The 24,490-nt window shown below is 66.2% G+C and overlaps 2 protein-coding genes across 6 annotated transcripts in view; one reads left to right on the top strand and one right to left on the bottom strand.

Moving 5' to 3' along the window:
* VGLL4 (vestigial like family member 4) overlaps positions 1–23,725 on the top strand; it is a 98,642-nt gene extending 74,917 nt beyond the window's left edge. For all 4 annotated transcript variants that reach the window (XM_055136290.1, XM_055136289.1, XM_055136288.1 and 1 more), the window contains 4 exons: positions 3,683–3,872; positions 19,205–19,418; positions 21,250–21,370; positions 21,503–23,725. In XM_055136290.1, coding sequence (XP_054992265.1) covers positions 3,683–3,872; positions 19,205–19,418; positions 21,250–21,370; positions 21,503–21,774 — 797 coding nt within the window. In that variant the 3' untranslated portion in view covers positions 21,775–23,725. The remainder of the gene's footprint in view (positions 1–3,682; positions 3,873–19,204; positions 19,419–21,249; positions 21,371–21,502) is intronic.
* Positions 23,726–23,868: 143 nt separating this feature from the next.
* The window catches only part of ATG7 (autophagy related 7), a 164,992-nt gene continuing 164,370 nt past the window's right edge, over positions 23,869–24,490 (bottom strand). For both annotated transcript variants that reach the window (XM_055136278.1, XM_055136279.1), the window contains exon 19: positions 23,869–24,289. In XM_055136278.1, coding sequence (XP_054992253.1) covers positions 24,257–24,289 — 33 coding nt within the window. In that variant the 3' untranslated portion in view covers positions 23,869–24,256. The remainder of the gene's footprint in view (positions 24,290–24,490) is intronic.

Genomic DNA, 24,490 nt, shown 5'->3' with positions numbered 1-24,490 from the left:
GTGACAACCTGGCTGCGGGGGCCCGTGTCCCTGCTTCCCGCACAGGAGGGACGAGGGACACTGCGGAGAAAGGGGCCCCAAGAAGCTGCCGCCACCCTGCTCCCTGCATCCCTGCCTCTGTGTGTGAGGGTGTCATTGTGAGAATGTGCATGTGAGACCGTGTGTGAGTGTGTGAGAGTGTGTGACTGTGTGAATGGGAGAGTGTGTGAGAGATTGTGTGAGAGACTGTGACAGGATGTCTGAGAAACTGTGTGTATGTGAGTGTGTGAGAGACTGTGTAAATGTGAGAGTGTGTGAAGACTGTGAATGTGAGTGTGAGACTGAGTGTGTGAGAGGCTATGTGAGTGTGAGAATGTATAAGACTGAGTGTGAGTGAGAGTGTGTGAGTGTGAGGGAGTGTGTGTGAATCTGAGAGTGTATGAGATTGTGTGAGTGACAGACTGTGACAGAATGTGAGAGGTTGTGTATGAGTGAGAGTGTGTGAGGAGAGACTGTAACGTGTGAGACTGTGTGTGAGAGTGAGAGAGTATGAGAGTATGTGAGAGACTGTAACAGAATGTGTGAGAAACTATGTCAGAGAGTATGTGAGAGACTGTATGAGAGTGTGAGACTGAGTGTCAGAGTGTGTGAGTGTGTGTGTGAATATGAGTGTGTGAGATTGTGAGTGAGAGACTGACACAATGTGTGAGATTGTGTATGTGTGTGACTGTGAATGTGAGACTGTATGAGAGTGAGAGTGTGTGTGAGACTGAGTGTGAGAGTGTGTGAGAGACTGAGTGTGAGTGTGTGAGATTGTGTGTGTGAGAGTGTGGGGGAGACTGTGTGAGTCTGAGAGACTGTGAGTGTGTGAGAGACTGTGAGTGTGAGTGTGAGAGACTGTGTGTGAGTGTGAGAGACTGTGTGAGTGTGAGTGTGAGAGACTGTGAGTGTGAGTATATGAGACTGTGAGTGTGAGTGTGTGAGAGAGTGTGAGTGTGAGAGACTGTGTGTGAGTGTGAGAGACTGTGAGTGTGAGTGTGAGAGACTGTGTGAGTGTGAGAGACTGAGTGTGAGTGTGAGAGACTGTGAGTGTGAGTGTGTGAGAGAGTGTGAGTGTGAGAGACTGTGTGTGAGTGTGAGTGTGAGAGACTGAGTGTGAGTAGGAGTGTGTGTGTCCTAGGCAGAGTCACGTGCTCTGGAGGTCGTCCTGTTCGGGGCCTCAGTTCATCCTGTGTCGAATGAGGGAATGTGGTGTGAGCCTTTCCTGGCCGCCACTTCTGCCATCTCTGGGGCCCGGTAGGTTCCTCTGCAGCCTTTGGTTCCCCCCAGGAGACCTTAAGTGCCCGGCCCAGAGGCCTCAGTTCCCAGACTCTCCCTCCCCTCCCCTTCCCTCTCCCCTCTCCCCCCTCCCCCCGTCCCCCCTCCCCTCTCCCCTCTCCTGCTCTTCTTCCACCCTCTCCCCTTCCCTCTCCTCTCCCTCCTCTCTCACCTCTCCCCCCTCCTCTCTCCTTTCCCCTCCCCTCTTCCTCTCCCTCCTCTCCCTCCCCCTCCCCCTCTCTCCTTGTCCCTCCCCCTCCCCCCTCCCCTCCTGCCTGGGATTGAACCCAGAACTCCCAGCCCAGGCTGCGCCTGGCCCGTCCCCAGCCGCCCTGGGCTTCCTTCCTTCTTGCCATGTGGCACCTCAGAGAACTGGGCGGTGGAGTCGGGCGGGCCGGACGACTCAAACGGCAAACAGGTACCAGGGCCGGGCCAAGAATCCGGCGGGGGGGGGGGGGTTGGGGAGCCCCGAGAGTTTTCCCGTGGCGCAGCCCGCGGGCGCGGAGAGCAATGGCACGGCGTCACGGAGCGCCTGGGGCCCGGGGCAGGGGGTCCTGTGTCACTGTGTCGCTCGTGGCGTCTGCGCTGCAGCCTGGAGTTACGGGGAGCGACCCCGGCCCTCTGGTGCACCCGCCCGCGGAGGCGGAGGGCCAGGGCGCTGGGCCGCGTTTTCACCCCCTGCTCGGCTGTTCAGACCAGGACGCCCCCTGGGCCCGGGCCACCCCGATCCGTCCGGTGGGGCTTCCGAGGGGGGCGGCGAGCTCAGGGCCCGGCTTCGGGGCACCCCCTCTAGATGGAAAGTTCCAGCTTGCTCTGGGGCCAGGGCCGGCGGAGACCTGCGGCCCGGAGGTGCTTTCTGGGTCACTGTATGTTTGACTTGATACTTGTCCCCACACTGCCCGCTGCCCGCCGTGTCCTGGGAATCAGTCCCGGCATAATCCTCTGTGTGTGTGTGTGTGTGTGTGTGTGTGAGAGAGAGAGAGAGAGAGAGAGAGAGAGAGAGAGAGAGAGAGACTGTGAGCAGCTCTTGTGGGGGGATCTGAAAATGAGGGACCCCCAGTTGCCTCTCCCAGAGCCCCAACCTCAGGTATGGGGGACTTGAGCCTTCTAGTACCTTCTGGTACCTTCTGGTGCCTTCTGGTACCTTCTGGTGCCTTCTGGTGTGGCCAAGTGAGGCCCACGGGGCCGACTCCAGGAACCATCGTTCAACCCAAGGGTGATGCGGGTGAAAACCCCCCTCTCGACTCTGAAAGCTTGAGGCTCTCTGTGCAGGGTCAAGGAGGGGGTGCAGAGGGCCGGGGCACCGTCAGGGGGCCTGGGTTCAATCCCCAGCAGCAACCCCTGACCCTCAACAAGCTAAACCGCTTCGGAAGGGACACGGCCTGCTGCTCAGAGTCCTGGGTCGTGCTGGCTGGAGTTCCCGGGGGGCCGCAGACGGCCCAGCAGACGCCTTCAAACAGGCGTGACAAACGCCACGAGCCGGTCAGGCCCCCGGGGAGCCCTGATGTGAGGGGGTCTGGGAGTCACCCCTGGAGTCACCCCGGGAGCCCCGTGGCTGTCCTCGAATCTCTGGCCTGCACCCCCTGTGCCATGCTGGGGGTGGGGGCCGGGGCGGGGGGCGTCCCCCGAGGCCTCGTGCTTTCGTCTCTTTGACCTGGTACCCGGACTCGGAGCGCCTCACCCCGACCTCCTCCTTGCGCCTCCTTCCCCAATAAGCAGCACGCGGGGCTGAAACACGGTGTCGAGAAACCCGCGCGTGAGCCGGGATCGGAAACCCTGGCGACGAAAAGGAAAATTCAAAAGGAGTAACGGCCCGCCAGGCAGCGGCCAGGCTGTCCCGCGCAGGGAGGCGGCTCTGAGCGGCCCGCGGGCTGCAGAGGCCTGGGGGGGGGGGGCGGGGGGCGCAGGCGCAGGCCCCCCACACCCACCCCCCGCACACCTGAGGCAGACGGGAGCCCCGGCCTGAGTCTGTCGGGGAAGGGGCGCCCCCAGGTGGGGTCTGGCCCGGCCCTTTGCTGCGCTGTGTCTGGGGTGCTCGCTGGCCTGAACTCTGCCCCACAGTTGCTGAAGACGCGGTGACTCTGACGTCAGGCGGGGGCGGGGGTCCGGGTACTGGTCTCGCCCCCATGAGTGCCTGCTCACGCCCTCACGCCGCCGCCTGTCCCTTACGTGTGCGGGGCACTGCGGGAGGGGGCCGGGCCGGAGTGTGTTTATGGAAAACGCCTCCCGCCCGGCCTGGCGGTGGCGGCCTTGGGCCCGGGAGGGAGCCCGGCGGCCAGAAACTTTCCACTGGGAGCAGGCCCGCAGGGGCGGGGTGGGGGCCGGGGGCCGAGCCGGGGGGCCTCGGCCTGGGTGGTGACCGTGTCCTCTCGCGCGCTCTGCGTAGGTGAAGCCGCTCTCCGGGGAGAACCCAGGATGCAGACGCTGCCCGTGACCTCTGCCCTGAGCGGCCACCGCACCGGCCCCGCGCCCATCAGCCCCAGCAAGCGCAAGTTCAGCGTGGACCTGGGGCCCGACGAGCTGGAGTGTGAGGGCGACCACGCCTCCAAGATGAGCCGCATCTTCAGCCCCCAGCTGTGAGTGGGGGTCCCGGGGGGGAGGGCAGGGTGGGCTCGGCACAACAGCCCGGCCAGGGTGCGGACACGACCCCAGCTTTCTCCCAGTGCCTGGAGTGACCCTGGGGCATTGACCCAAGGACCCTCCCACCCTCCGCACGCTGACCAGATAGGGTCCTGCCCATCCCCCCCAGCTGCCCGCGGTGGGGTCCTGCCCGTTTCCCCTCCTCCCGGGAAGGGGTGGTCAGTGCAGCCCCCAGGAAGCAGGGGCAGTGGCCACTCAGACCAACCGTTTCTCCCTTGTGTGTTCCGGGCGCCCACGTGGGAGGACCCTCGGGGTTGGGGACCGAGCGGCACAGCCGCGACACAGCTGGGAGCTGTTCCTGGGCCTTGGCACCATCCCTCACATGTGAAATGAAGGGGCGTGGCGAATGTTCTGGAACGTTCTGCGAGGGTTCTGTTGGGCGGCAGCAGCTGTGCTGACAGTGTTCCGCCCCTGCCTGTCCCCTCCTCCTCCCCCGCACGCTTGGGAGATACCCCGCTCCACCTGTTGCCCCCCCACGGGGCCCCCCACGGCCCCCCACGGAGCGCAGGCGCTGGCAGCCCCTGCCACCCGCCGGGATGGGCAGCGCGCCCGGCGCCGTGATTGGCCGAGGCGGAGGAGGGGCGGGGCTTCGCCCGGGCCGGTCCCAGGTGGGTCCCAGGTGCGGGCGCGCGCCGGGAAGGGGCCGTCCCCGCGGCAGCCCAGCCCGCGGGCCCGCGTGCCGCGCATTCCAGCCGCTCGGACTGGAGTGCTCAGTCATGAGACACGCTGACAGAGGTATGTCTCCTCCATAAATCACCGCGGCCTTACTCAGAAGCTGAGCCTGCAGTCTGCGGCCCTGGAATTTGCTGCGATCAGGAATGCGGCGTGAGGCTCTGCAGAAATAATGAGCTCTCGGGGCGGGCAGGGGCCGCGCCCCCTCCGCTGCTCCAGCGCATTCTTCAGTTACTAGGAATTTCTTGTTTTCTCGCAGTCCTCTGCCCCAACCCAAACAAGACACATTTCTCTCTCTTTTTTTTTAAGAAAAATATTTTTGCTGCAGGATAGAGGGCGGCCAGGGAAGGCAGCCCTTGAGCTAGGATGTTTTGTGCCTTGGTCCAGATCCTGATTCTGCCCGGGGTCCTTGGGACAGGCACGGAATGTATCTGGCGCAGTATTCTTATTTCTGAAAGGGTCAGGATAATCGCTGCTCTGAAACCGAGTGTGAGCATGCCAGTGACCACGTGCAAGGAGTTTTGGGCACTGCACCACCCACGGTTTGTTGGTCGCTGTTGATGTCAGGAAGAATAGCCTTTTCCCGACCCGGTAATGATGTTCAGGGGGAGCTGAGCCTTCGAGAGAGATGTGCGTTTGAGCTGGCGTGGCCGGGCCCGCCTTCGCTTGGTGTGGTCCAGCTGTCCATCCTCCTGAGAGGGGCGGGAGAGAACAGTAAGGGGCCTCTTCCTCTCCGCCTCAGGCGGCAGGTGGTTAGCTCGGCCCGAGCCGCTCTTCATGGCATTCGGATGCGACGCGGGAGCGTATAGGAAGTGCCTCTGTAACTCCGCGGGACGATACAGATCTGACCGGGCGGCTGAGGTCTGTGATGACGTGGTCAAGTATGTGAAGTGTAAATAATAGCAGCCGACCCGCCGGACGTCCTGTGCCGTTCACAATAGGCAGTGCCGGGCCGAGTTTCAGGAAAATGGACCCTGGGCTGTGTCCCCCACCCTGCCCCCGGGACCACACTCCGGATTTGTGGAGAAGAGGCCGTCAGGGGTGCTCTCGGAGTAGCACCAGGCCGCCAGGTGTGGTCACGCGTTCCAGTCCCGCGCCCAGAGCCTGGGCTTGGCTTCCCCAGAGCTGGGGGACAGGCGTTCAGGAAACGGGCAAGCCGTGGCCTCCCTTCCTGCGGCCGGGTCCTTCCTCGGTGTCCTTCTGTGACGTGGGCGGCCCCACCCCTGGGCTGCGGCATCTCCCTTCCTCTCTGTTTACTACGGGCGAGGACGTTCTCTGTAATAAATCCCCCGGCTCGTGTACTCGGAAAAGAACGCCCTAGCATATTATTTATCTCTTGAAGGCAATTACGGAACCATTTTTTTTTTGCTCTTTATCTTCTTGGAACATGTGCATGTGTCAGGAAAATGTGGGTTGTTTACTTTATCGCTAAAGGAATCACAGTGACTCCGAGGAAGGAGTATTGCCGAGAAGCCATTTGACAGCCAGCAGGGAGGCGCAGGGAACCGCGTTGCTTTGGCCGCGTTTCATCCTAACCGTCTCACGAAGATGATTTTTTCCCAGTCGAGAGGGAGAGACTCCGAGCCAGAGCAGGGACGCTGCGGAGAGTCTGGCTAAACTCCCCCTTGCTCCGAGGAGGAGAGAGAAGAGACATGTCCGCCGGGGTTTCTCCAGGATTTTCAGCTGCAGGGTTTCTGGCTCGGGTGCTGGCCCCTTCTAACCTGTTAAATCTTTATTAATTTCCACGGTGACGGGCCGATCCTGAGAATTAGCTTTCATTTCCCGCGGCGGGGCGGGAGTAAGATGCCGGGGCAGTGCAGGGGGCCGGCGGGGGGGGGTGTCAGTAGCAGCCCCGAGCCCACCTGCAGCTCTCCTGCCCCGCCGCCCTGCCTGCTGAGCTGGGGGCCCGGGCGCCCCGCCCTGGCAGTGGCTCCTCTGTCCTCTGTCTTACTTTCTGTCAACTAAAATGCGCCTCTTGGAACCAACCTACTTCTCCAGGGGACCTTCCTTCCTTTCAACGGAGAAGAGACCCCCAGGCCCACCCTGCTAGATTAGAGCTGTTTGATGTGGTCACCGCCGGTCAGTCCGTGTTTAAAATAGGGAGAACATTTGCTTCCCCGCTTGCCCTGGCCGTGATGCTTCAGGCCCCGTCGCCAGGCGAGGGTGCAGGCGGCCATGTTGGGGGTGGCCATCTTGGGGGTGGCGCCCTTGGGGCGGCAGGGGTGCGGGAACCGTCCAGCACCGCACTGCACTGGCTCTGGGCCCTGGCCCCAGGGAGACGTAGGGACCCGCCCGTCCGTGTCACTCTTCCAGTCTGGGCGCAGTGGCCTCAAGCCGCTTGGTTGCCACCAGCATCTCTCGTGGCGGGCTGTGTCCTCCGGTGTCATACACTCACCCCGGCCCGGGAGAGACAGATCCCCACACACTGGCCCCCTCGGCTGGAGGGCCACGCCCAGATCCCCACACACTGGCCCCCTCGGCTGGAGGGCCACTCCCGCACGGCCGCGCCCCTCTCAGGTGCGTGGAGAAGTGCCGAGTCCCCGCAGCTCCTCCTCCTGGCCTCTGGTGCTGAGCCCGGGCCAGGGCGGCTGGCCGGGCCCCTGCTCAGCCGTGCAGCCCCCTGGGTAAGGCTGCCTGTCAGCTCCAGGACTTCGCCGAAGGGATCAGGCCAGGAAGAAGAGCCGCTGGCACCAGTGACGCCCCCCCCCCCCCATTCTGGGGATTCTTGGGAGCACCCCGGCAGGTAGACCCTGATGGGACTAATGCTGAAAGCAGGGATGTGTGTGTGGTGTTGTGTGCATGTGTGATGTTGTGTGCATGTGTATATGTGTGTATATGAGTGTGCATGTGTGTATTTATGTGTGTATATGTGTATATGTGTGTGCATATGCGTGTGCATTTGTGTGTATATGTATGTGTGTTCATTTGTGTATGTATGTGTGTGTTTATGTGTGCATATGTGTATACGTGTGTGCACGTGTGTGTGTTTATGTGTGCATTTCTGTGTGTGCCTCTGTGGGTATGTGTGTATATGTGTGGACATGTGTGCCTTTATGTGTTTGTGTGGAGGTGTGTATATGTGTGTGTTTGTGTGTATATCACTGTATCAGTGTCATCCCATTGTTCGTCGATTTACTCGACAACCCGACAGTGGGCGCCCGTAACATCTCTATCCCTCCCAGCCCTGAGATTTTAACAGCCTCTCCTTACTCGTCTTTCCCAACGATTGGAGGCTCTTTCAGGGTCGGGGGAATGAGACCTATCGTTAACTGTTTTTGGCGTATCGAATACGCCACGGGGAGTTTGTGGGCGAGATACTCCCGTAGCTTGCGGGGCTCTCCGAGAGGGATGATTTGTTGTTTCTATGATTTGTTGCCTACTGTCTGACCTCCATCAATTATGGTGTGGTAATTATGGAAAATGGGTAGGAAGTGTCCTCTAGTGGTCCGGAAAGCGGCCTGGGGTGTGGGGGCGGTTGGGTAGTGGAGGTCGGCTGCTGGGGCTGGGTCCTTCGGGCGGGGAGGGCTCCCACCCACCCCCCTCTGGGGCACCCTGAGTGAAAACAGCCTGGCGCAGAGTCCGGTGGCAAGGGCTCTGGACTTTCATATGGAGTTTTATACACATACATGTGTATACGTATATATACATATATACATGTATTTGTGTGTGTATACATGTGCATATGTGTGTGCGTGTGTTTATGCGTATGTGCACGTGTGCGCCCAGCATACCGGAGATGCAGGGGCACTGACTGCATGTTCACGGCTCACGAGCCCGTCCCATTGCTGCCTCCTGCTCTCATTCCGTGCTCCCAAGGAGACGGCCCGTGGCGAGGAGGCGTGTGTCTGTCTGTGTGTCCGTGGGCACATGTCAGGGCTCTGTGCTGGGCAGCCGCGGCCCAGGAGGCTCAGGGGCCGAGGGCGGCAGAGCTGACTGAGAGCTCTGGGGTGGCACCCGCAGCCCAGCGGCACCTGTGTTTGCCCGGGCGTGCTCCCCGCCGGCAGCTGAAGGCGGAGCGTGCCCGCCCGCCGTCAGGGGCAGCGCCTTGGGCCGCCTGCGGGAGCTGCCACCCGCCCGGAGCCGGTGCCCGGCGCACACAGCGGCTGGACACGCTCACCTGTGCCGGGCGGCCGCGAGTGGGCAGGTCAGAGAACAGCGCCCCCCTCTGGTTGGCGTCCCTCGGCCCCCGTGCCCGTGCCCAGGCCTGGGTACTGCCTCTGTGCGCGGGTGCTCGTCCAGTACGTGCCCCTCTCCCTCTTGGCTTCTCCATGCCCTGATCTCGTTTGAGCCCGACTCAAAACCAGTGCTCAGGGCCTCTGCACTCGGGAGCCATCTGGGATGCCGGGGCTCGAACCCAGGCCGCCTCCCCGCCGTCCTGTATCTCCAGCGCCCACAGCCCCTTCTTCCTCCCGCTCCTCCTTCCCCGAGTTCCCGTCGGCCCGCGAGTGCGAACGGAAACGAGGGAAATGCAGACAGACGCAAACCGGACTTCCGTGCCAGTGGCCTTCGCCGCCCGGGAGAGCGGGTGACGTGTCTGCCTCCCGCAGGCCGGCCGGCGTCTGTGTGGTGGAGGTGGCTGTCTGCACCCCTCAGGGATGTTTGGGGGAGTCTGTGGGTTGGGGTGCTGGGACCCCCCGGGCTGACGCTGCTTCCCGTGTCCGTGGCGTGTGTGGCTGGACACGCGGGGCCCCACTGGGGCTTGGAGTCGGTGCCGGGACTGGAACCCGGGTGGGCAGAGAGGCCGGTGCTCCAGCCCCCCCACGCCCCGCGGGCCCAGCCTCGGGGCCGTCTGTGTGCCCCCCGCACGTGATTTGCTGGTGAAGCGTGGTCCTCTGGAGCAGGGCACGGCCTGCCCTGCGCCCGGCGGGTTCTGCTGTGGCAGGCGGGAGCGTCTCTCGCCCTCACAGCTCTGCCAAGAACAAAGGCCCCTTATCCCTCGGGCGGGCGGGCGGGCGGGCAGGAGCGGCCGAGGTTGACATCAGCCTCCCGGGGCATCTCCGCCTTAAGAGTCTCCAGCTCAGCCATGGGTGGGGCGGGTGCCCCAGGCCTCCTCGTGGGGAGGGGAACAGTGTCCCCGGGAGGGCCAGGCTCAGGCCCCTGGAATCACCAGCGTCTCCAGGTCACTGGACAGGCGATGAGCTGGCCTGGCCTCGAGGGCCCCTTCAGGGAGGCTCAGGGCTGGGGGCCGGAGCGCCAGCACAGCCGGGAGGGCCTCTGCCTTGCATGCGGCCCACCCGGTTTGATCCCTGACACCCCATCGGGTCCACTGAGCACCGCCAGGAGTAACCCTCGAGCACTGCCAGGTGTGACCCAAAAAGCCAAAAAAAAAAAAGAATATTCAGGGTTGGGGGGTCAGGGCAGGGGTTAGGACTGCCCCCAGCACCTTTGATGGGACCCCTGGGTGACACAGGGGTGGGGGAGCCCGGGGAGCCTTCGCAGCCCTCCTCGAGCCCCCCGGGACCCCACTCCGGGACGAGGCTCACTGGACGCCCCTCAAGGACGCTCCAGCAGCAGCCAGGGGGACCCAGGAGGTGGGAGTGGTCCCAGGGCTGCCCCCTGTGAGCTGTCCGTGCCTCGGGAGCCAGCACGCCCCCCGCCCCCCAGGGCCTGCGCCCGTCGGTCTGGGCAGGGTCTCCGGTCAGCGGCACACGCTCTCGCACATGCACATATGCACACATGCATGTGAGCACGCAGGCACACCCCGCACACGCACCTTCACAGCAGCACGTACATATGGTGCACAGGCACAGAAACACGTGTGCTCACGCACATGCACGGAAGCACACACGTGGACTCACATGCACAGTCATGCACAGAAGCACACACAGGCTTATACACAATCATGTTCGCGCATGCATGGAATCGCACACATGCTTGCACACAGCCCTGCTCATGCACACGCAAGGCAGCACACATGCTCGTGCACACATCTTCACAGCAGCATGCGTGTACACTCACACAGAAGCATGGGAGCACACATGTGGAATCACATGCACACGCATGTTCACAGGGGTGCATATGTTCGTCTGCGCACAGACATGCTTGTACACACGCTCATCTTCCTGAGGCCTCTCCCTGTTTCCAATAGAGAACTCGGTGCCCACAGCAGTGTCTGGGACCCGCAGCCCTGCCCCCCCCCCCCGCCGGCCGCCCGCTCCCCCCTGCCCTGCCCTCCGGCCGCCCGCTCCCCTGCATCCTCCCGCTGTTCTGTCCTCAGGGCACCCCCGTCCCCCCCTCCCTGTCCAGGCCCCCCCAACATGCACACACTAGCAGGTCCCAGGTTGCCCACTGCTGACCTGGCTCTGCTGGGATCACCCCCGATGCCTGTGGGCCCCCAAGCCTGGAGTGTGCCTGCTCCACGCTCCCACCTGCCACGGTGACCCTCCCTGACAGGTGAGGCGTCCGCATGGAAACGAAGCCCAACCCTAGTGTGCTGGGGGAGGCGGGGTCTGACCTCTAGTGCAGGGGTGGGGGGGTCCCGCGGGGTCCGGCCGGGCCTGCACGTCACTGTTTGAGCTGTACCCCCAGGCCCAGTGGCTTTGTTTTGTTTCTGGAACATTCTTGGCAGTGGCCCCCACCCCCAGCTCTGCATGGGGACAGTGTGGTGGGGGGGGCTCCCCGGGGGTCCCCAGGCTCTCGCAGGCCTTCATGCCGCCGGTGCTTTCAGCTTCGGGGACTCCTGGGGGCCGGAGCCCTCGTCCCTCCCCCCTTCTCCTAACCCTGCACTCCCCCTTCCCCAAGCCCTTACGGGGAGCACCCGCTAAGCGGGCGGGAGCATGGGGGAGGGGCCTTCTAGCCCAAGTCATCGGGCGGCCCACACGTGAGCCCCCCTGAAGGCACAGCCAGACCGGCCAGCCCCGGGGGGGCGGTGCTTGACAGGCCCTCGGGGGATGCGCACCAGGAGAGCCCCTGGCCCTCCCCCTTCCCAGGACCCCCACCTGGGCCACGTCCACGGGAGAGGCGTGCGAGGGGAGCGGCAGGGCCGACAGCGCCCACTCGAGCCCGGGGCAGGAGGCGTCGCTGACCCCACCGGGACCCCACAGGCACGTCTCCCCCTGGGGAGAGGGGGCGGGGGGCTGGGGAAAGGCGGGCGGTGGGCGCCCCGGGGTGGCCTGCGTGTCTGAGAGCCTGTCCTGGGCCTCTGTGGGGCGGACCCCCGGGAGAGCCTGTGTGCGGGCACGAGCTAAGGGGGCGGGGCCAGTCGCAGCATTTGGAGGGGGGTCAGGCGCGCCTCTGGCTCCTTCCTTCCTTCCCTCCCTCCTCCCTTCCTTCCTTCCCTCCTTCCTTCCTCCTTCCTTCCTTCCTTTCTTCTTTCCTTCCTCCCTCCCTCCCTCCTTTCTTTCTTTCTTTCTTTCTTTCTTTCTTTCTTTCTTTCTTTCTTTCTTTCTTTCTTTCTTTCTTTCTTTCTTTCTTTCTTTCTTTCTTTCTTCCTTTCTTCCTCTCTTCCTTCCCTCCCTCCTTCCTTCCTTCCTTCCTCCTTCCCTTCCTCCTTCCCTCCCTCCCTCCCTCCCTCCCTCCCTCCTTCCTTCCTTCCTTCCTTCCTTCCTTCCTTCCTTCCTTCCTTCCTTCCTTCCTTCCTTCCTTCCTCCTTCCCTCCCTCCCTCCCTCCTTCCTTCCTTCCTTCCTTCCTTCCTTCCTTCCTTCCTTCCTTCCTTCCTTCCTCCTTCCCTCCCTCCTTCCCTCCTTCCTTCCTTCCTTCCTTCCTTCCTTCCTTCCTTCCTTCCTTCCTTCCTTCCTTCCTTCCTTTCTTCCTCCTTCCCTCCCTCCCTCCCTCCCTCCCTCCCTCCTTCCTTCCTTCCTTCCTTCCTTCCTTCCTTCCTTCTCTCCCTCCCTCCCTCCCTCCCTCCCTCCCTTCCTTCCTTCCTTCCTTTCTTCCTCCTTCCCTCCCTCCCTCTCTTCCTTCCTTCCTCCCTCCCTTCCTTCCTTCCTCCCTTCTTCCCTTCCTTCCTTCCTTCCTTCCTTCCTTCCTTCCTTCCTTCCTTCCTTCCTTCCTTCCTTCCTTCCTTCCTTCCTTCATTCCTCCTTCTCTCCCTCCCTCCCTCCCTCCCTTCCTTCCTTCCTTCCTTCCTTCCTTCCTTCCTTCCTTCCTTCCTTCCTTCCTTCCTTCCTTCCTTCCTTCCTTCCTTCCTTCCTTCCTTCCCTCCTTCCGTGTCCCACTGGGCAGTGCTCGGGACTCACTCCCGGCTCTGCACTCAGAAATCACTCCTGGGGGCTCAGGGGACCATGTGGGGTTCAGGGGGCTGAGCTCAGGCCAGCCGCGTGCCAGGCAAACGCCCTCCCCGCTGTCCACTCGCTTCGGCCCCTCTGGCCCTTTTCTGACCACAGGCTGTCACGTGGGGTCTCTGGGGCTGGGCGGGGGCGGCAGGTGGCTCCGGAGTGGCCGAGGCCCTGGTCACCGGCAGCCGCCATCACGGCCGAGGTCTGGGCAGTGCTGGGCCGCCTCCCGCCTCAAGGACTCGGGTGGTGGGCACACGCGGCCCCTCTCCACGCCCGTCTCCTCCTCCGGGGCTGGGGGCTCCTCGAGGCCTGCCCCCCCTCCGCTCGGCACCTCTCCCCCGTGGTCCCCACTGGGACTCGCTCTCCCCAGGGGGGGCCCTCAGGGCTGCCCGCCCCCGGCGAGCTCTGCATGGGCACCAGAGCGGGACGTGCCACCGCGGGGCTGTCCGCGTCCCAAGGAGGAGGTGGCGTGTGGGGGCGGGGCGTGGGCGCAGGAGCCGCATGGGGGAGCGAGAGGCAGGGACGGTGGGCGGGAGTCGAGTGGGGGGTAGCGGCAGCTCCCCAGGGGCCTCCCTGCGTCGCCCTGGGCCGAGGGGCTGTGGGGGCGGCTTGGTGCCTTGCTGGGATTAGACCAGAGACTGCTGAGCCCCAAGCCGGCCTCTGGGCAGTGCAGGGGTGGGGGTGCCGCAGGGTCCCGACCTGTAGTGCAGGGGTGGGGGTGCTGCGGGGTCCTGAACTGTAGTGCAGGGGTGGGGGTGCTGCGGGGTCCTGAACTGTAGTGCAGGGGTGGAGGGTGCCGCGGGGTCCGGCCCGGCTCAGGACCTCCGACAGGCGGCCGGGCCTGCACGTCACCATTTGAGCTGTACCCCAGGCCCCGTGGCTTTGCTTTTGTTTTGTTTCTGGAACATTCTTGGCAGTGGCCCCCACCCCCAGCTCTGCGTGGGGACTGTGTGGCGGGGGGGGGGGCCTCCCCGGGGGTCCCCAGGCTCTCGCAGGCCTTCATGCCGCCAGCTTCGGGGACTCCTGGGGGCTGGAGCCCTCGTCCCTCCCCCCTTCTCCTAACCCTGCACCCCCTCCTTCCCCAAGCCCATCAGGGAGCACCCGCTAAGCGGGAGGGAGCACGGGGGAGGGAGCTGTGAGTGGAGTGGGCCCCAAGTGGCAGACCATGGGCCACGCACGTTGGGGGCAGGGGGCAGGTATGGGGAGAGGGTGGGGGGTCTGTGCAGGGGGAGCTGCAGAGGGGAGGGGGGAGGGAACGGGGATGGGGGAGGGAGGAGCAGGGCTGCTGTTCCTGTGGCCAGCGCTGGCCGTCCTGTCGCTGTCACGCTGCCCCGTGACCCCTCCCGGCCACGTGTGCTCGCCCTGCATGGCTCGGGTCCAAGTGCCTTGGCGCCTTCCCTGCGTGTCTCCCACTCCCCACGGGGGGCCCAGGCTCCAGGCTCTGGGGGTCCATGTCCGCCCCCCACCCCCGGGCCTCTGCGAGCTGCCCGCTGTGGTCACGGTACCAGGACACTGGCCCCTGCAGACCCTCTGAGTTGTAGCTCTGCCTTCATTTAGTTTTTAGCGTTTGATGCTTCTTTAGCGATTCACAGCGGTAGGCGTTTGCCTTGCATGCGGCCAAACCGGGTTCGATTCCTCTCGGAGAGCCCGGCAAGCTACTGAGAGTATCCCGCCTGCCCACATGGCAGAGCCTGGCAAGCTCTCTGTGGCGTATTCAACATGCCCCAAACCAGTAACAAACAAGTCTCACAATGGAGACGTTACTGGTGCCCGCTGGAGCAAACCGATGATCAACAGGATGACAGTGACAGTGATGCTCCATTTTGGGTCACCCCCGGCGATGCTCAGGGGTCACTCCTGGCTCTTCACTCAGGAATTACTCCTGGCGGTGCTCAGGGACCCTCTGGGATGCCGGGGATCGAACCCGGGTCGGCCGTGTGCAAGGCCAACGCCCTCCCGCTGTGCTATGGCTCCGGCCCCTGCTTTGGGCCACCCAGGGGGTCACGTGGATGCTGGGGGTCCGAGCGCCCTGTGAGGCTTCTCCCAGCCTTGCGGCCCTTGCTCGCTCGGCTCCTGGTCGTCAGTGCCAGGGAGAGAACTTTCCCAGCTCCCATCACTCAGTTTGGGGTCTTGGATGCGGGTGGGAGGGGTCGGACGTTGGCTGTGCCGTGCTGGGCCCGTCCCTTCACCCAGCCCGGGGGAGTGGCTGGGGGCCCGGAGGAAGTTGTGGCCCCTGTGAGTGTGGGGGGAGGGGCAGGGGCCCTTCTAGAAGGGACCAGCTGCAGCCAGGGGTCCCCTCCCCTCGGTGGAGTCTCGGAATTCGCTCTCAGGGTCTGTGAGGTGCCCCTGCCAGGGCTCACGCGCCCCTCCCCCCCCAGCCATTTCCCAGGTGTCTCCCGGGGCTGGACACATGGAGTTACGGACGCGGTTGCCATGGACGGGGGTGTTCTGCAGGGCAGAGTCGGGAGGAGTGTCGCTGCCTCCCCCCTGCAGCGGCCCCTGGGGGTGGGGTGGGGGTCTGACCTCCTGGCTCTGGTCCTGCAGCCCCCCCCGCCCCCCCCTGTGGAGGGCCCCTGGGCCAAGCTGGCCGGGGAGGGAGGCTCTGGAAGTTTCTTCCTGCCAGGAGGCCACCGCCAGCCGCCCCCCCCCACCCCCCCCCCCCGTGGGCACTCCGGCTGCCCGTCCCCGCGCGGGGGTGGGGGCCTGCTGGGCGGGCGAGGGGCTCAGCCCACTCGAGTTTGATAAAAGCCGCCTGAGCTGAGATGGAGCAGGAGCCGCGGGGGAGGGGGGCGGGGGGGCGTCCCGCGGGCACTCAGGGCGCCTTTGCGGGCTCCACGGGGTCCCCTCTCTGTCCCTGTCCTGGGCCCCAGGCCGGCCGGCCGGCAGGGAGGTGCCCGCCGCCCCCACCTTGCGGGGACTCTTATTCTGACAGCGCGCCCGGCCCCGCGCCGCCCAGTCTGCAGCCCTGTGGGAGGGCGCGGCCGCCCGCTCCTTGGCGCTCCTTGGCGGTGATTAGAGTGAGGTTAGCCCAGAGCCCTTTCATTTCTGCCCCTCTCCTGCCCCCCCAAACCAGATGGCAGCCCTGTGTTCGCAGCTGTGATTAATTTAGAGCAGGAGGCAGCCCGTGGGCTGGGGGGAGGGGGCAGCTCCCCTCCCCGCTACCCCCCTCCCCAGGACAGGACCCCGGGGTGGCAGCCCCTGGGCGGGGCACAGGGGCCGGGCGGGCAAGGGTTAAGGCCTCCTCATTGTCCCCTGAAGGGCCTGGAGGTCCCGGCCCAGGTGAGGCTGCCCCGGGACCCCCCACGTGACCAGACAAGGGGGCGGCCTTCAGAGGGTCCCAGGGCAGGGTCCCGAGTAAACATCGCATCTTCCAGAAGAGCGCCAGCCCGTCCCCCACCCTCATGAGCCCCCCCTCCAGCCCCCACCCTGATGCCCTGACCTGGGGTGTCTGGGGGTCTCTCCCCCCCGCCCACACACACACACACACACACACACACACGTGGGCACGGTGGGGTTCCGTGTCCTTGAAGAGCCCTGAGGGGCCCGGGAAAGGGACTCGGGACTATTATTAGCATCAGCCGCCCCAGGGCCACAGTGAGAGGCTGGAACCGCAAATATGCAGCCTATGGCAGTTGGGTTGGCCACCTCCTCCAGGCAGGCCTCCTCCTTCAGGCAGCGGGGGTGCGGGAAGCCTCTGTGGTGGGGGGTCTTTGAGCTTAACTGAGGGCACGTGTGGACGTCTGGCCTCCCTCAGCCGGTGGCGGGGCTTGGTGTGTTGTCCGAGCTGCCCCCCAGGCCACCCAGCCTGCCTGTCCTTTTTCGGGGGGGGGGGGGCAGGGGAAGCGCCAGATGTGAGGGGGGTGGCCTGGAGGCCCAGCCTCTGGACCGCCCCCAAATGAAGCTTCTTTATTCTTAAGAGCCGTGGCGGCCGCCCAGGGTAGGGTTGGGGCTGGCCACACTGGCCCCTGGGGCCACACTGCTGGCCCTTTTGGAACTTCCAGGGCCAGGGGCCAGGGAGTTAGCTCAGTGGTCAGACCCAGGTTCGATCCTGGGCACTCCAGGGTCCCACCCTCCCGGTCACTGCTTGGGGGGGGTCCTTAGAGCAGGGGGCCTGAGGCGCTTCCTGCCCGCCTGGCCTGGTCAGTGCTGACCTGCTGGGAGTGTCTCTGGCCCCTGCCCTGGACCCAGGCACCCGCAGCACCAGCGACTCTTCCAGCCGCCGGCCACTCTTCCTCGGACCCTGGAGCCCTCCAGAGCCGGCCCTGGGACGTTACTGCTGACCGCGCGGCTCCAGGGGACGGTGGGCGGTGCTGATAACCCCAGACTCCCCCAGACTCCCACAGCCCACGGCGGGGCGAACCCTGAGAGCTGAAACGGGGCCCAGAGGGAGATCGCAGGCAGGAGCCACCCGGTGGCCGCTCTGGATGCCGGGCTGGACACAGGACCCTGGGCGCCCCGGTGTCCCTGCCGGCCTCAGCGGGACCTTTGGAAGGTGCCCCTGGGGGTCAGTGCCTGACATCCAGCCCGGGAACAGACACAGGGGCCCGGCGCTGCCCACTGCCCCTCCTGCCCCGCAGGCGCCCGGCCCCCACGCCCACCCGTCCGTATGGGCCCCCCAACCCCACTGGGTGTGACCCACGCCTGCCCCCACCCACTTTGAGACTGAGGTCGGGGTGCTTGGCCTCCTGCGGGGAAGGGCCCCAGCAGGAAGGGCCCCAGGGGGACGCGCGCTCAGTCTCCGTGAGGGGCTGGCCCGGCCCACATCTCTCCCGACACCCTGCGGCCCCCGAGCACCAAGCCCGAGCAGCCTCCGAGCACTGCTGGGCGAGCACCCCCAAGGAGCCTGCTGCGGCCTGGGGTGCAGGTGGTCCCCTCGGCGCCCCTGGGGCTCATGGTGAGCCCTGGTGGGTCTCTCCCCGACTGTCCAGGCACTGAGTGGCCACTTCTGGGCAGAGCCGTGCCGGGGGCCAGCCCAGTTCTGCCTTCTCGGAGCCGGTGGGCGTGTGGCGGGGAGGGGGCTCTTAGCTTCCGGTCCCCCACCCTGCTCCCACTGTCGTGTCCCTCTGGGCCTCCTCCCGGGGTGCCGGGCTCAGCCGAGGGCCCTGTGTGCCCCCCCCCCGCGGTCTCCCCAGCTGCAGGCCTTCCCCTCGCACCTCTCGGGCCCCGAGGGAGACCCAGAGTTCCCCCGCACCCCTTCTCACCTCCCTCCTGGGCCCGGATGGGGCCTCGTCCACAGAGAGGCCTGGTCAGGTCGGCCCCCGAAGCCGCTGGGCACGAGGGCCCCTGGCGGGAGTGGGCCTGGCCCCGGCGTGGGGCGTTTCTTTTTTTTTTTTTTGCTTTTTGGGTCACACCCAGCGATGCACAGGGGTCACTCCTGGCTCTGCACTCAGGAATTACCCCTGGTGGTGCTCAGGGGACCATATGGGATGCTGGGATTAGAACCTGGGTCGGTCCCGTGCAAGGCAAACGCCCTCCCCGCTGTGCTATTGCTCCGGCCCGTGGGGGGTTTCTGAGCCGAGAGCTGAGCGGTGTGTGCAGAGCTGGGCCCTGCAGCTGGTGACTCAGTTTCCCTAGGCAGGGAGCGCCCCCAGGGCCAGCAGGAGAGGTGGAAATCCCCCGGGCCTCCAGCACCCTCACCCTCGAAGTCGTGCGGGCAGGAGGCTGGCCAGACGCCGTCACTCCGAAGCCCTGTGACCGGGGTGCAGAGGCCCCGGAGCAGGCGTGGGGGGCAGGCACGGGCGCTCGGGGTCACGCCCAGGGGCCAGTGTGCGCGCCGAGAGAAGGACAGGCCGGGGTCGGCTGTGCGCACGCAGCCCGTGTGGGCCCTGCCCCGGGTGCCGAGTGAGAGACTGGGGGGCGGGCACGGCCCTGGGGTGGTGGGGGTGCGCCGGGCCGCATTCGCCGTTTCTCACGGCTGCACGCGGCTTGGCGGGAGCCGGGCCTGGAGCACACGCCCCGTGTGGGCCGCGGGTCTGCCGAGGGTCGGGAGCCCGTCCAGGGGGACTAGGATGGCGAGGGGGGAGGGGACAGCCCGGCCAGGGCGCCCGGGTGTGGAGGGCCGGGTGCAGTGTCCGGAACAGACGCTCAGCAGGGGGTGCCCGGGCGGGGGCGGGGCGGTCGTGCCCCCCACTGCCCAGCTTCCCTCTCTGCCTCCCCAGGGCGCGTCCGCCCGCGCCTGGCACCCTGGGCAGGGCCTCAACAGTGTCTGTGCTGACGTGCCCAGGGGCACCGGCCCCCGTGACGCCGCGTTCCCCCCCCCCCCCGCACCCCTGCCCCGGGTGCCACCCCCGCCCTGGGTGCCCCCGCCCCGGGTGCCCGGTCTGTGCCCAGGAGGTGCCCGCGGCCCCCGCCTGAGCGCCCCCCCCCCCGTCTCCCCCAGAAACAAGACGGCCAACGGCGACTGCCGCAAGGACCCCCGGGAGCGCAGCCGCAGCCCCGTGGAGCGCGCCGTGGCCCCCGGCCTGGGCCTGCACGGGGGCCGCCTCTTCTCGCCGCCCAGCCTCGGCGCCGAGCTGCCCCTCGCCCTGACCAAGAACAGCAGCGACGTGGGCCGCGCCCCGGGCCTCCCGCCCTCCGCGGGCGAGCGACAGCAGGTACGCGGGGCCCCGGGGGGGGGGGGAGAGACTCCACTCCCAGGCCCCCAGACATCCCTGCTTGGGGGTGGCTCCGGGGGGCCGAGCTCGCTGGGCGTCTGAGTCGCGGGGGCGGGGCCGGGCCTGACTGCCACGTGCTTGGGGGCGGGGCCCGGGCCCGGGCCGGGGCCAGAGGACAGCGGAGAGCACGGCTGGCCCCAGTGTGGGTCCCGGGGGAGGGGCTCATGGAAGGAGGTGTCCTGCCGCCTGTGAGACTGGGGGTCCCGCATGAGCCTTGGGGGGCTGGGAGTTCCCCCAAGACTCCCCCCTGCGGGCTGCTCAGCCCGTCTTGGCGCCCACACGACCCCTCTCCCCCTCACACCTCGTGCCCCCCTGACTGCCTGCTGCTGAGCAGAACCTGGGGGGCCCTCTCTCGAGCCCCCCCGCTCTCGCCCCCAGGAAGGTGGGGGACTCGGGCCGGGCACGGGCTGGGCTGGGCGGTGGGGTGCCCCTGGCCACGGCCCTGCGGCGTGGCGCTTCCCAGGAGTGTGGGGGCCGGGAGCTGTTCCCGGGAGCCCCCCTCTCCCAGGTCAAGGGGTCCAGCCCCCTGTCGGCGTCTGTGAAGCCTTAAGGCCCCTTAGTAAGGGACGTAGCCAGGCCTGGGGGTCTTCCGTTTGGTTTGGGCGCCCCGCTGTGTGGTCAGCTGGGGTGACCGGCCCTCCTCCGAGTGTGGGCAGCTCCCCAGGGCCTCCCTGGACCTGGCTTCCACCTGTGGCCCGGGCAGGAAGGGGAGCAGCGCCCAGTGGGCCCGCCCCGCCCCGCTGAGCCCAGCCGGCTCCCGGCACGGCTCTGATCTCCTTCCTGTGTCCGCTCGGGGCCCCGTGGGAAGGGCAGCGTGGGTGGGAGGAGAGGGGACGTGCCTGGGCCGCCAGGGCACGGGGTGGTCCCGAGGGGTCTCTCCTCGCCGTGGGCCGGGGTCGGGGCGGTCCTAAACTTGCTGGGAGCCCCCGGCAGTTTTCTGGGACGCTGTTCCAGTGGCGGAGTGGACATGGGGCCTCTGGTCGGCCAGCGGTGGGCACGCCCGAGCTGAGGAGGCGTGGTGGGAGGCTGGGCACTGGCCCTCGGCGAGGGGCGGGCCCTCTGCCCCGGCAGCCCCACCTGGGAGAGGCTTCCTGCTCGGCCGGAGCGGACGTCAGGGCGGGTGTGGCCCTTAGCCCTGCACCCCTGGGTCACTTCCCCCCGACAGGCTGCGGGGACACTTGTCTGGCCAGCGGTGTGGGAGCCCCACGCGGGGTGAGGAGAGGGCGGGGCCGGCGTGGGCAGGGGGCCAGGAAGGAAGGGCCAGGCCTGGCCAGCGGGCGGGGCCTCCCCTCCCCCTCTCCCCGTGCCCCCACATCCAGCGCAGCAGCAGGTCACTCGGGACCGCGTGGCTGGGGTGCCCGTCCTCAGGGGGGCAAGCGGGCAGGCCTGGAGGAGTGGGGGACAGGGGTCCCCAGCTCCTGGCAAGCAGGCCAGCAGGAAGGGTGTCGGCTGGCTCAGGGGCCCCCTGGCCACTCAGAGTGTCGATGTGGGTGCAGATGAGAGCGGGGGGCCCCCTCATGCGCACCCCACTTGGCACTGCCACGGCTGCACGCCGCCTGGAGCAGCTGGGCCCCTGTCCAAGGAGCAGGGGGTGGCAAGGGGGGGAGGGGGGAGGTTTCGGGCCCAGAGGGGCTGGGGGGCGGGGGGAGTTCAGGCCCAGAGGGGCTGAGGGGGGCGGGGACTGCAGGTCTCCATGGCAGGAGTCTGGAGGACACGCCCCCAGGCCACAGGGGTCTCCTGAGCCACGCTCACGCCAGCCCCTGTCCCCTAGAACCGGCCCTCGGTGATCACGTGTGCGTCCGCCAGCACCCGCAACTGCAACCTCTCGCACTGCCCCATCGCGCACAGCGGCTGCGCGGCCGGGCCGGCCAGTTACCGGAGGGCGCCCACGTGTAAGTGTCCCCATCTGGGGAGGGGGGCCCCGGACACTGAGGGCTGGCGGGGGTGGTGCTGGGCACGGCCCTGGTCCTGGACCCTGGTGTCTCCGCCCTCTGACCGCCCCACCCGCCCGTGCCCCCCCGCAGCCGCCACTGCCTGCGACCCCGTGGTGGAGGAGCACTTCCGCCGGAGCCTGGGCAAGAACTACAAGGAGCCCGAGCCCGCGCCCAATTCCGTGTCCATCACGGGCTCCGTGGACGACCACTTCGCCAAGGCCCTGGGCGACACGTGGCTGCAGCTGAAAGCGGCCAAAGACGGCGCGTCCAGCAGCCCCGAGTCGGCCTCCCGCCGCGGCCAGCCGGCCAGCCCCTCGGCCCACATGGTCAGCCACGGCCACTCGCCCTCCGTGCTCTCCTGAAGGGGCGCCCGCCCGGAGACTCCGCCTGCATGGTTTGCCTGAGCTTCTGAACAGTCCGTGCTTTAAAAAAAAAAGAGAAAAAGAAAAGAAAAAGGAAAAAAGAAAAAAAATTTAAAAAACCCAACAAAAATCGCGGGGTGGGAGGGCGGGAGGGAGGGGAAGGGGCTCATCCGCAAGGACCCTGTTGGGATTCTGCCCTTCTGTCGGGCTTGGGATTGTGGGGCCGCACCCCGACAGCAGGGCCTGCGCGGGGCATTCGAGCCTCCTGCCTCGGTCACCAAAGAACCGTCTCCTGCCGCCGGCTGCCCACTGCGGACCCGGGGCCGGCCCGAGCCCGGCGCGTACGCGCGCGTGTCCGTCCGTGCGCGCCTCCCCAACCCGGTGGGTGCGTGCGCGCGTCCCCAGCCCAGCGGGTACTCGTGTCCGACTGTGCGCGCATCCCCAGCCTGGCGGATGCGCATGGCCACCTGTGCGCGTGTCCATCTGTGCACGTGCCTGTCCGTGCGCGCGTCCCCTGCCTGGCGGGTGTGCATGTCCACCTCAGCGCACGCGTCTGTCCGTGCGCGCGTCTCCGGGAAGCGCAGAGCGCAGCTGGCGCGTCTGATTTGCACTAAGGAGGCGGGGGGCTCGCTCGGGGGGCTTGGGGGTGGCAGTTCCCATCGCGGGCACTTGCTCGCGCGGCTTTGGGTGTCCACGGCCCGCTTGGGAAGGGGGGGGGGCCCTGCGTGCCAGGTGCTCGCTACTGACCTGCAGCTTCCCGGGCACCGAGGGGGCGCCGCCGGCCCCTCGGGGGCGAAATAGCTGGTTTCTATTCGTGCCCCCAGCCCCGGTTTGGTGGCCCCCGTCACCGTCAGAGACACACTCACTGCTGGTCCAGTTGGCGACGGGAGGCCCCTGGGGAGGCCAGGGGCTCGTGCTCGGGCCGGCGGCCCTCTCCGCACCCCCCCCCCCCGCCGCCCGGCTGCTTAGGGGTCCCTCCCCGGGGTGCGGGGACCTTCTCCCCCGCCGCCCGGATCGCGACAATCCGTGCTTGGGCGCGCGCGCTCCCGTGGGCGCCCGTGTACATTCCTGTGCCTGGGTGCAGTTAACCCTGTATTATCGCTCGCGTAGGTTTAGCTACTAACTAGAAGTTAGGCGGCGGGGGAGCGCGGCTGACAAAGCTGGGGGCTGGAGGGGACCACCGGCGGCTCCTCTGGGGCCAGTGCGCGGCCCCACCCGGCTACATTCCGGCCGCCCTGCGAGGTCACGGCGGGGCCAGGCGCGGCCTCCGGACTCCAGGGGGCTGGCTCTCAGGAGGGACCCTCGCAGGCGGCCGCCGGGTCTGGGGGCCGGGGGGCGGCGGGAGGCAGGCGGTGCTTGCGGGGGGTCTCCCGCCCCGCTTATATTTCACGCCCCCACCGGGCTTCCCGGCTCGCGGAGAACTTTTTTATATAGGTGACTTTAAGACCATCATTACGCTGTGCGTAAGGAATGTACAGAGAAATTTGTAGGTATTTTTTGAAGAACAATTAATTTGTTAATGATATGTAGCTATTTAATTTTTCCCATTCCTATTGTAATCATTCATTTTTTTTGTTTGTTTGGAAAAAAAAAAGTTGATCTTTTTTTTGTCGTAGATTTGTCTGACAGTGCAGGAACACAGTTATTCTATGAGAACACTGCGTCTGCCTTACTCGCTGCAGGCCGCGGGAGCCGTGGCCGGGCCGGGCGCCCCCCGAACCCCCAGTGGCCAGCGGGTGGGCTCGGGCGCCAGGCCAGCATCTGGATAGGCGGGTCCCCTGGAGGGGCCTGGGGGGTGGGGGTGGGCGCCCTCCGTGTGTGTAAATATACCATTCGCTGTGGCCTGTTTTTCCTGGAAGAAGAAGAAAAAAAAGGTTTGGCAGGCCATCTTTTTTTTTTTGTACTTAAAAGTAGCCTTAAGAACAATTAATAAAGTGCTCTTAAACCACAACGCGTCTGTGTGTGTGTGTGTGTGTGTGTGTGTGTGTGTGTGTGTGTGTGTGCCAAGACCCACTGTGTCCCCACTGCTGGCCCTAAACCCGGGGTCCCCCCTGGGATGAGAGTCACTGTCAGCGTGGGCCCAGCCCCAACACGGAAGGCCACGCTAAGAATGAAAAAAAAAAGGCTGGAGACACCCGCAGGAGAGGGGCTCCAGGCTGCCCGCAGGACGGGACCCTGGACGGGGCAGTGTCCCCGCCTGTGCCCTTCCGGGCAAGCTTCTCTCCGTTCCGCGGCGGGTGGAAGAACCTTCTAGGGGCAGGTGGCGCAGAGGCTGCCCCTGGGGTCCATCCGGACGCGGTGACCAGCGCAAAGAACGGCTCGAGGAGGCCACGTACGTCCCGGCCGGAGCCAAGGTTATTGTGCGCAGACACGGGTGGGGCCGGGCGTGAGGCGGGAGAGGCCGGGAGGTCCGGGGCGGCGTGGAGGGGCCAAGGCGGCGGGGCGCGGGGGTCCCCTCAGCAGCGAGAAGTGGGGGCCCCGGTCAGATGGTCTCGTCGTCGCTCATGTCCCAGATCTGTGTGGAAAAGAGAGAGATGGCGCTGAGTGCCGGTCCCAAGACAACGCCCCGGCGCCCCCCACTGCTGGATCAAGAAGCCCCCCACTTCCCCGGGGTCACTGGCCAGGCCCCAGGCCAGCGCGCCCACCGGGTGGAGAGGGCTGGGGGCGGCCCCGTCCCAGCCCCGACCTCCTCCCTGTCCCTCCGCTCTGGCGGCCT

Source organism: Sorex araneus, chromosome 4, assembly GCF_027595985.1.
Source record: "Sorex araneus isolate mSorAra2 chromosome 4, mSorAra2.pri, whole genome shotgun sequence".
Taxonomy (NCBI): Eukaryota; Metazoa; Chordata; class Mammalia; order Eulipotyphla; family Soricidae; genus Sorex; species Sorex araneus.
This window is presented reverse-complemented; position numbering and strand designations above follow the sequence as displayed.